We start from the raw sequence: 12,178 nt of genomic DNA on the forward strand, positions 1-12,178 counted from the left end.
TCGTGGCAAAAGTTTTACATAAATTAGACGCAAATTCAGACAATTTGCTATCTAGAATTAGAATCGAAATTTCGGATTAAAAACGGAACGAATATAATAGAAAAGATACGCGTATCAGAATTGGTTGAAACAATGATCGTACCAGATACGAACACGAAGGAATTTAATCTATTACGTAAATGATTTTTATTGATTTTCGTGATTTTTATTACAAAATTCAATATTTATTTAAGACTCTACTTATCTTGTCTAATCTCTGCCTATCTTTACATAAGATTTCAAACGAGATAATAATTCTTGAAGATTCTAATAATTTCCCACTTGTTTCCAAAGTTCTGTATTCGTACTAATAGTTAGGAACGTAGGTGTATTTGTAAATTGTTTCGCGTCTATATCGCGCTTTGTCTATGAGCAAATCTTGCGATAATAGATAGATTTGGTATCGTAGGCGTTACCAATTGTAAGACACCTGTCCTTGCCAAACGTATAATACATACACAGTGGATAATAGACGCTGCACCGGAAACAGCTGTATTCACGCGTTAAATGTATACGTTCCTACTGTTGCGGATCATCTTTTTGAATAAGAAAAAGAAGAAAACGATTAACTAATACGATATTGAAAGTCAGCACGATAATCAATAATCTTTTGTATCGAATAATAATGTATAGATCCTTGTATCCGTGTCGTATCTGCACATCGATTGGACTCTGCCACGGCAAAAAATTCTGGCGAGATCTCAGTTAATATTTTCTGTATTTTAATGGTTTCAAGGAAGTACTTATTAATTGCAACTGATTGCGCACAAATAGCCAAGCGTGATGTAACAATCATTGAAAAACGTCGATTCAAAATGCGCAGAGTTATAAATAATTTTGTCACCTTTGAACCATCGACGGAGTATTTCTTGTACATTTATATCCACGATTTCACGTTTTTAAAAGATTACGAAGAATTACAAACGATGCGTAACACATTTAGTTCGACCGTGTTGTCTCGTCAATTGTTAAATAATTCTCAAATTTCTCAATTACAAATCACGATTGCGGAGAAAAAGCGCGATAAAAATTCAACGATCAATTCCACGTTGTTAGAACCGTAGTCTTATTTCACAGCGAGATTAAACGTGCATTCTTTCGCCCTATTGAACATTTCAAAAATGCCAGGTGTAAAAAGTTTTGCAAACGTATCATCTATTCTCAAGAAGATTTGTATCTGCCAGGCTCAGCCACCAAGCGACATAGAAATTTGAAAATCAACGGAAATGTACTTGTCACGATCTTTTCATCTCGTATAATTTGCGAGTTATAAATCTGATTGATACGTTTTCGTCTCTCGGAAACCATGTAATACGATGTGTACCAAACGAGAGAACTAGACGTAACAAACGATGATGCCGCGTATATTGATTATCACGCGTTTTAAAATTATTATTCGTGAGATCGCGAGATGCGGCTCACGTTTTGTTCAATAGAATTTATCTTCCGGGCAAATCTACGAGCGAACAGGGATAGGAAATTCGTTTAAAGAACTATTACCGCCCGTGCCAACAGCAACAACGACTTAAATATTGGGTCAGTTCATAAATTCGCGTGTCGGAAGCACGTGTTATCCGGACGATGATCCAAGGTAACATTCGACTCGTGTTCCTAGCCGTTGCTTCTATTAAGCGATCGTTTGTCTTAGTCTCTCTCTCTCTCTCTCTTTCTCTCTCTTTCTCTCTCTCTCTCTCTCTCTTTCTGGGACGATAGAACGAAACGCATGCTACGTAATTTCTAAAAGCGGAAATCGTTGGACCGTCGCGTTTCGCGCGGTTTATCCTCGACCAGTGACACTTGTGCAGCTGTCGCTTGAAAGAGATAAAGGAGTACGGAGATTGTTTGAAACGGTTTGACCGATCGAGAACACGGAGAATCAAGGGAAGTTAGAGCCATGCAAACGGCAATTACTTCCAATAGTTGTTCACCGGAGTTGATAGCCAGTGGAGAAAATGAAACGGTAATGGAAACGGTGCTTAAGGGGACAAAGGAAAACGTAGGCAAAAAGGGCGCGAGAGACGAAGTTGGGTGGGAGATAGCTCGTATTATAAAAGCAATTAGAGGGTCCCGGATTAGATATAGCACATCGTACATAACAAATATGATAATACGGGCCCGCTAGCCCGAAGGGAATTTGGCTTTGCCTCGGTCGAGGGGGTTTCGGGTTATGAGGCAGGTTAAACGGAATCATTAATAATCGGAGCTAACTAATCTGCCTGTCGCTATGAGCACACTTGTTTCACTCCTGTTTTTATTAACCCGGCTCGAATAACATTTTATTCGTCGTGGAATAGGGAGGGTACGTGCATCGAGAAACACGCGTATCGCGACAACGTGTGACGATCGACTAATGGATGAAAAATTATAGCGACGTAAGGCACGGTCGCGAACATTAAAATTAAAAAAGTGTTTCAATTCTTGCAGCTATCGTGCATTCGGTGTTTCGCATTTAATCACGTTATTACAATACTTTACTCTCTCTCTCTCTCTCTTTCTCTCTCTGTCATGATGCGTTTTTCAAGTGACACAACGTATTTTTTATAATAATACGCTACTATATCGTTTTATGAAAAGCGAACCGAGACTTACGTCACTACGATTTTGACTCAGCCAATTTTTCATCGTGTCGATCGTCTTTTCTTTATCGTTTTGTAGCCAGTTCGAGAAAAGTAAAATACTCGACGAAATATCGCTATGCTAATATGTTCACCGTTTTCTACTTTCATTGTTTCAGCTCTATGAGATTAACGATGATCCAAAAAGAAAGGAGTTTCTGGATGACCTCTTCAGCTACATGCAGAAACGCGGTAAGTACTTTCTTGCAACTTGTTGTCATAGATATCGTTACTATGTAAACACATACTTATATACGTACGTATACGTAGTGCTGACGTGCACAGACGAGAGACAGACAAATCGAAAAAAGCAAATGATAAAATGTATCGCGGTTCGAGGCAAACCGCGAAATGGCGCCGTGTTCGTTAAACGCGTCCCTCCGTCAGATCGCGTGGTTCTCTTCATTATCATCTGATTCGCGAATCGGTCCCGCGGTAATTAATTTTGCAAATATTTATCGTTCCGATCGACGTTCAAGGCCGATTCGTCTCCGGATCGACGGGAATGTTCGCGCGCAGCTCGACTTTTCGTCCGCACGGACGAAACCATCAGTCCTCGCATTTGTCTCCATCGCAGAGGCGAAGACGTATTGCGATCTCTTGGCAAGCGGTCGCGTTCCGTGCGAGCCTACGATCCTCTCATAATCCCGCGTGCACGTCCAACAAGGGGACGCCTCCGAATCCCGAAACGAATCTCCGGATTTAACCTTAGACCACCTACGCGTTGAATCGCCTGTCCCTTTTAAACCAACGTCTCGCTGTTACTCCGTTTTCGCTTCATTTTTCACAATTTTTCCATTTTGACATGTTGAACGCGATCGCCTCTGGTCGCCGTATAAAAATATATGCAGCTGTTACAAAAAAAATTGGCACGAAACTTCAGCAGTATATAGCGCTTATCAAAACACGCATAAGAGAGACTCGATAGAAATGGGCGCGAACGGCCGTAACGTCGAAGTTACGGGTTCATCGGCGAAGCAGAAAATATCTATTTATATAGGAAGAACATTTTCTCGAATGTTTCTTGATTTGTTATTTCTTTGGATAGCTTATGACAAGATTCTCTCAAACTTTTGTTTTTCTTTTTTACTTTATCGCAAGTTAAAAATACGTATCGATCCGGATCTTTCGCGATCTTGGGAATTACCTATCAATATTTTAGTCTCTCTTAGCCAGTGATGTATGGCACTGAACAAACACATTACCGTTGCGAATCTGTTGGATCGTGCTATTACAGACTATAGTTGAAAATATCTTACAGCTCGGAAACTGATGATATTTGAAGTCACGTTTATTAAGAATTTTCTCGCTTGTCTTAATAAATACGTATTCCTAAAATTTAACCTCAACTTTTTAAAACATCCTGTATATCGATACATATCGTGCACATATCGTGTAATGGTATAAGATTAATTGTCTTTTCTATCGATCATTTTATTTCGAAATAACGCACGATCCGTGTGAAAGTCATCTGTATTTGTAATGAACGTGTTGATGGATTCCTGCGAGAACTGAATGGAAAGCATGAATCGAAACGAAGTGTGTATGTTGGTGAAAAATTAGTTGAAAATGTTTCGTCCGAGTGAAAATGATATCTACCTGGCTATATTTAACCCGCGCACCTGTCGACAGTCGCTGCATTGTCGCGCGACATTATTTGCATCGTCGCGCGAACTTCAGAAACCGTGCCAAGGTATTTAGAATTCGGTGAACATTCCGCGCGCTCGCGCTCGAGCTTCGAGCTTGCGTCACGATCGTGCCATACGATCTCATCTGAGCGCAACGAACTTTCCACGTTATTGTCCTCTATCGTCGCGCTCCTTAACCTATGTACGTGTCCTCGATACTCGATAGATACGTCGGAGATCATTTTTCATCCACATCTCATCCTGTGTAATGAACCTATTCACTGGCAGACAAATTTAAAGCGTCTCGCTATGGGCGCCAAGATTTTATTTTGGAGAAATCATGGAATTTTTACAATATCTATATTCTATTATACGAATATTATTATATAAAATTTTCGTTCATTTTTTCTAATAATTCCTAACTCAAACTTATTCCGTGACTAATTGCAATCAGTCTAAATTTGTAGCGTAAAGTACGAGATATCTCGTAGTCGGCAGTGAATGGGTCAATCCTTGGACATCAAACCTTGGTCATTGCAAATGTACTATGTTTCTGAAGTTTTTTTTTACGTCTTTACATTGATAAAGTCCAGAGGAGATGCTTCCTATATTAACACTTAGCCAACCGCGTGCCCCACAGCGAGCTACACGCTGTCCACCGCGCATTTTTCCAAGTATCGAAGACTAATGTTCATAACTTAAAAAACAAAGAAGTCTAAAAATTACTTAAGTGATCAATTATATTTTGCGGTGATGATTTTGTTTAGCGATTTTACATATTGTTTATACAAAATATCGATTCAGAAGTGTATATTAAAGGTATAGAAAAATATAGGTAAAATTAAAATCATTAAAGATGACTAAAAATAGATAACACGACTCGAAGATGAAATTAAAAATTCATAATGCATTTCAATATTCTTTTATATTCTGATATCTTCTGATTATAACTTTATTTAGTCATATCTGATAGTGTAACTTTTTAATTAATTTTAACACCACTACATTGGTGTGTTTTATTATATACCGTACTTTATAAAAGCAGAAAAAGTGGCACAATTAATTGGAGACAATCCCGGGTAAACAATAACTGATAACAAAAAAAAAAAAAAAGAAGAAAAACGCGTTTCCAAAGTCAAAAAGTGAGATCTCCCCTTTAAGTTGGCTAAGTGTTAACGTCACTCGATGCTATTTCAACAGTAGAGTGTGTATCTTGGATTCGGTTTTTATTAGACATCGTATAAACAATCGTATTGCTATATAGACAATTGTTTGAAAACAGACAACATCGAAAATGTCAGTGGAACGAGACATATAGCGATGAGCATATAAATAGCAACATTTTATTTTCACACCTCGTTTTAAACACGTATGTACAGTTTATTGTTAAGGTAATTTATTATGCTGGGAAATAGAACATTTTCAAGGTTATCAAGATTATTTGTATATCGCGTTTTGGATAAAAATTGGAATATCGTTATATTATTGGAATATATAAAAAATTATTATATACAATTGAAATATAAATATTGGAAACGTATAAAGAAATAACAATATCAATAAAATTGTCAAGAGCGTTTGAATGCATCAATTTGAGTTTTTGCGTACTTTTATTAACACGCTCGTCGTTGTATATATCGTGTGTACACTACCGTTTACGAACATTAGAACAACGAATGCTTTTATACGAAACGTGATAACTAACTTGGATTATCGAAGGAATAACGAATCGACCAGAATTTTAACTTTATACAATTGCGATCCAATGTACGCAGCGAAAATTCGTTGCAACTACTTGCAACAGTTTATATACATACGTGTGATAAACGAGCAAGAATGTTGAAGTTATCTAAGTTAAAGCTTATCGAACAATATTTAAACGAATTAAAATGATTCTTTATAATCTTAAATAAGGTTCGCAGTTTACATAGTTTCTCGTAAGTATCCTAATATTTATGAACGGCGACGTATTATTTATATTCTGAGTCATTCTGACCCAGCTTCGACGTCGCTAGAAAGTCCGATGTCCAAGAATTAACACGTTTACCACGATTAAAATATAGCTACCGTTGTGTATTATTTATATAGTTTTCATCGGAGAACCGTTTATTTGAAATCGCAATACGTATTTATTTTAACACATTTGTCGCCGTATTATTATTGTTATTCTCAAATCTTGTCATCGTGCAAACTTAAAGACGCGACAGCTACGTCAATAATATTGCCTGCAATTAGGATCTAATAATAACTAAGATAATTGAATGGATGCAACATATGCGTCAGTAGCAGCGAATGTGTTAAACACGGAGTTAAACAGCGATAAGAGCAGCCACGAACTATTAGATAAATTAGAAAGTACAGGCGATAAGGCTTACCGGGAAATTTCGAGGAAATTGTGTCTGGGAAAAGGATGAATTTTGTCACCGCGGAAATTACCAGACGTTATTCACGGTATATACGCGAACGTCGGTTAAAGAAACGAAGCACACGTGCGACCCGCATCTCGTTTCCTGCACACGTGGATTCTCGGCAGACTTCGCGCCTAGCCGCATCCGAACGCCTCGTAAACGTCCACGTGGTTAAAAGGTTCGATAATACGTTGCATCTGCCTCCGTTAGGCGGGACGAAATTAGCTTCTAAGCTCGTCGAAACAACGGAACTGCAAAGTCTTTGTCCTTTGTCCGCTCTAGAGAAATAAATCCAGTTGATTCCGTGGTAGACAAAATTTCAATTTTCTTTTGGCGGTAATTTAATCCATTAAGCACTACGTATAGTGCGCGTGATAGCATACATTTTTCCCTGTGGTCTACCGTAACGCGTACTGGACAAACAACTAGATTTTTCATACTAAACATATGTTCCGTGAAGGTAGATTCTTTGATCGTTTGAACTGTCTAGTCGACAACCGAAACGGGAGAATTTTTACAGGGAGGCTGCGTAAAATTCAATTAAAATTCCATACAGATACGATGAACTGAGAGAAAGTCTCTAGAATTTACATTCGAATAATATGCTTAGTTTCTAGATCTAACGTTCCTTAAGCAAATTGCAAATTAACCAGGGGTTTTAAAAAAGGATCCGTATTCCAAAGCAGAGACATAAATCTTCGTACACGGATGATAGTTCGTCTGGCATCTTTCTTTACGAATCGAAAGATCGAATTATTCGGAAACGTTCTCGTTTTAGATTTAACTGGTCCATTTGTACTACCTTTGTATATGAAAATAACCTTTCCGTACGTTAATTCTTCTATGAATAACCGCCACGCGATAGAATTAAAGAACAAAAGACCGTAGGTGTCTCTGATTTTCTGATAATAAGAAACCCGTTGACAAGACGAATGGAAGAGTTAAGTACCAGTTGAAAGACCGGAAACACACGAGCTTCTAATTTTAAACTTAGTGACCCGACCGTCAACAACCATTCGCGCAAAGCACCAAGCGTCTTCTGTTTCCTCCCTTTCGAACGATAATATTATCGCGTCTGTCCCCGTGAAATATTTGGAATAGATCGGATCTGCATCGTCGTTCCTTCTGGTAAAATCAATTAAACAGGTTCTCGTGCACCGATGTTCACGAGAGTGGTGGAGCGATTAAACGTACAACAAAGAGCGTGTAGAGAGGGATGGGAAGAAATACGAGGGAGAGGGCAGGGTCGATCGTATTTCAGAAATTATATATCACACAGACAGAAGTGTGCATCGTTGCTAGTATAAATTTCCAATCACCGCCGATTGATAGTCCGATGATGCGATCTTTACGAGGTCGATTAAAATCGTGGTTCGAAAAAAGGGGTACGACGAACAGCGACCAGGGAATATAAAGGAGCGTATCAGGGGGAAGAAGCCCAAGCGAAAAGACCAGGGGGAACCACCCCCTGCGGGGCCCGTTATTGTGCCGACGCGAACAATGATTCGACGTTAACGCGATTCATAACACCTCGGCCACGTCTGTAGATATAAAAGACCATTCATCACATCCCGCTACATTAGTCGAGCCATCGACGATTCGTGTTTGTTATCGACTTACCCTTTCAGCCACGCAAACCCATCTCGTAGTTCGCGCGCGACGCCAATCAAATTGATTACCGTGAATCGTCTCGAATCGAACGAAACCTGTTAATTTGCCGAACTGTAAAATTTATTAAACCGTGAATGCCGCTGGTGTGATGTAAGTACGATTGACCGAAAGCTGACAGTTTCAAGATCGTATCGCGCTATACGTGGGTGGAAAGTTGGATAGTAAAATTCCGATTTATGTACGTACGTACATGTATGGATGGTTATTTATGAAAGTCTCGGTATGTTCTAGAAAGGATTGCTTTCATTCAAATAAATCGGCTATGTCATTGCGTTACTAATCTAGGCGTATAAAAATGATCGTCTTCGATATCAAATCTCCACTTCTTTCGCCTTCTACGCTTTGCAAAATTCTAGGCTTCGACAAAGTTTACAAATATCCTGTAACATAAATCATCGTGTTTATAACTTTTTTAAGAATTTTTCCACAATACTAAATGAGGAAAAGAGATTGCAAATGAATAATTCGAATTTTCCCTATACTCTCTGGATCAAGATAGACGATGGAAACTTGGTATGAGATGTTATGTGTGTTATGTACGGTGTGTGTATGAGATATTCTCTTCCGATATGCATCGTATCGAACGATCCATCGCCAGATAAATTCGATTCGATTTAATTGGATGCACCCTTTGTACAAAGATTTCTGCACTAACTGTAAATGACCAATTTGTAGATATTATCGTTTTAACTGGTACCGAAAATATACGTGTTCTATTTATAGCACTGGACCATAGAAGACCATTTTATTACACTATAAATCAATCACACCTGTATATTCCTTCCACCAACCAGCTTTCCAACCACGAACAGTGCGTTGATTTGTCCGCTGAAGCGACTCCGGGCAGCAAAAGTACGAAGAACCGGGACACGGTCTTCCACTACTGGCAATAACGATGGGATTATCTTAATTAACGATCGTAAAGTTAATCATCGATAGAGAGTTTTAGTCCAGCATCTTTATCGTCGCGGCCACGAAAGGACACCGAGCAACCATTCCGCGAGCTACTTATCTCCGAATGACCTCTAAATTCAGCGAGGTACTTAATAGATATTACGAGCTCGTTTCGCAACAAAGTGTCCGTTTCGTTCGTATATCAAACGCGCCGACGAGCCGAAGCGGAACACACAAATTCGCATAAGCGGAACATAATTGACGACGATAAGTTCGGCCCGCGGGACGATATCCGTGGAACCGGTTCGTGTCTACCGACGACACCTTACAGATCTATTGAAACATCGTAGATTTATTTCAACGCCATTCTCGTTGACAGACTTTCGTTTCCTTTGTTTTAAGCGGCCACTTTGCCCTTTCGATAAAGTTGCGTAAGGTCTGACACGCGTGTAATAATGCGAATATATCGACGTCGATCTGTTCCCTCTCGCGAACATAGTAATACCCGAAGACACGTCTGGAATTTCGTATTTGTTATACTGTCGCAGAGAAGAATATCGGGAATCTTGCAACGCCGTCCCAAATAAATGATACGCGAAACGAAAGAACACGAATCGATGTTCCATTTTATGTAAATCGTACTTCGGGCGGATAATACGATTTTCTATACAATCTACAGGCGTATAAAATCTGCAGCAAACTGATATATTCATAAATTTACTACACGAAAAGTATTACTTTGAACGCGACGAGTACGACTGTTTCTTCGATTCAAACACTTCGGTTAATTTTACCATTGCCCTTTGTTACCAATGGTCCATACATCGTCGATAACAAGTCCTTAGCATTGGACGTGTTAATCGATCACATTGTTTCCCAACATGGACGAAATCGAATGGACAGAACGAGACAAGGAGGATAGGAAGATCGGTGACGGTGGTTGTGGCGTCTATCGCGAGGGAAGGTTCCTTATTTATCGCGCGTATTGCTAGCACCTCTCCGGGGCCGACCGTTATAAATCTCAAGCCATTTAATATGCAAATCCCGGCACCTCCGACAGCCCGAGGACTCCTCTCGGTTGGTTTTTTTTTCATCGCGAACGAGTTTCAATCGCCGATGTAATTCATACTGCGGCGGACGACCGCGCGAGAGCAATGCCATTCTCTGTCGAATACGTTATTATCTTACTCCTCTGGGCCCCGGTATCCTCCGCACCCCGCGTCTTCCTCGTCCACGATGTTTCACGGGCCGGCCGGTTACGCGCCAACACTCCCACGAGAGCTGCCCCGCTTAATGATATCCGCTCAATTTCATCGAACACCGATAAGCCTTGCTCGATACAATATCTCTCGGGTACCGCGACCATTCTTTCTTCTTCTTCGATTCTTCTCTTCCAGCTGTGACGTACAGTGGCTTTATTTTATGGATTTACGAGGATCTAGCGAAGACGGCAGGAAATTGTTCGAATTTTAATCCTCTGGCACTTGACGCGTATCTGCTATATCGTACTTTAATCGCTTACCAATCAAGCAGTAGTTGTTATAAATCAATCGATTTAAACTTTGAAAATAGAATTCGGATCTAAGTTGAAGAAATAGCGACGAAAGAAATATCAAGCGAATCCTTGGAATTCTTTTGGATGGTCGCAATATGAAAAAACAGAAATCGGTAAAATGAAAGTAAAAGTACATTGTTTCGCATTCTGTAGATATATCTCTATCAAAATTTCTACGAAAGTTCTAAATACGAAACGTTTCAACCTACGTATACGCTTATTGGTTATCGTACCGATTCCATTGCCTGCGGTAAAACTCGATAAACTCGTCCGTCTGCATTCGCGAAGGATTTTTCAAACACGCGATATCCGACCGTTAATCGGGTTATTTGTGACGACAAAAACAACAATCGTCCGGTACGAACAACTCTGTCTCGAACGAAATATAACATATTCCGTGATGTATCGCAAAACTTTGGTAACTAGTTTACACGTGCCATAGGACGAAAAAGATCAGAAGTCGCTGAACTTGATCGTTTAATTCGTTCCCTATGCACCGCTAATTACTCCATTCACTCGAAACTTGTTCGGACGTCGTAGACGTCACTTGGGAAGAACGTCTTCTTCGTTCACGTCGATTTCGATATCCCATATGCAACGACCTTTTCCTTTCGTTTCTATTCATTCGAACGATGCAAGACATCGTCGCGAACTTTCTCCTGGACTTGCAAGGATCGTCCATCTATCATCGAGACGCGAAACAGAAACGAGAGTCCGAGCGGCAATGCTCCAAGAGGGCAAAGAGGCGAGAGTGACTCTCGGTTGCAGAAGTGCATTGCACCGGGCGGGGTCGCGCGTCGCGTTACGACCGCCTCGAGAAAAATGCCTTTTTACGCGGCGCGGGTAACGCATTAGCGCTAAGGAACACGTGTTCGGCACGAACACTTTTCGTTACACACTTGTGAACGGAGCACGGCGTGCGTGCCGTCTGCGTACACAACGCAGTCTCGCATAGGTCTCACATAGGCCGCATGTTCGCTCTTTTCATCGGCCGATACTTTGTACTCGTTCGCGGATTACCGCGCTCAGCGTTTCAACAAAGAAATAGGAAAAAGAGCCGACCGTTTCCCTTTTCTTTGGCACACGTTCTATACATAGAAGTTGCGTGCCTGAATGGCGCCTGTTCTTACGCCAAGATTGGAGTTGGAATTCGGTTAGTACTCGTTTCTACGTTTTATTCGTTATTAGCGGATATAACTTCTAAGGTGAATTCAGCGCATGGCTGTAATAAAATATTTTTCTTAAGAGTGCGCGCGGAAATTGGGCGACGTTGTTCGACAACTAATAGATGATCTTCTCCTGTTTCATCGATTTACACGTATTTTCCAATGCCTAGCTGCCAGTCAACCGTTGACTCGTGTTCATTTG

At 40.2% G+C, this 12,178-nt stretch overlaps 1 protein-coding gene across 8 annotated transcripts in view; it reads left to right on the forward strand.

Annotated features, from left to right (window-relative positions):
- retn (retained) overlaps positions 1 to 12,178 on the forward strand; it is a 138,145-nt gene that overhangs the window by 87,080 nt on the left and 38,887 nt on the right. For all 8 annotated transcript variants that reach the window (XM_076619563.1, XM_076619567.1, XM_076619564.1 and 5 more), the window contains one exon: positions 2,774 to 2,846. In XM_076619563.1, the coding sequence (XP_076475678.1) occupies positions 2,774 to 2,846 (73 nt within the window). The remainder of the gene's footprint in view (positions 1 to 2,773; positions 2,847 to 12,178) is intronic.

Source organism: Bombus vancouverensis, chromosome 6, assembly GCF_051014615.1.
Source record: "Bombus vancouverensis nearcticus chromosome 6, iyBomVanc1_principal, whole genome shotgun sequence".
NCBI classification, from domain to species: domain Eukaryota; kingdom Metazoa; phylum Arthropoda; class Insecta; order Hymenoptera; family Apidae; genus Bombus; species Bombus vancouverensis.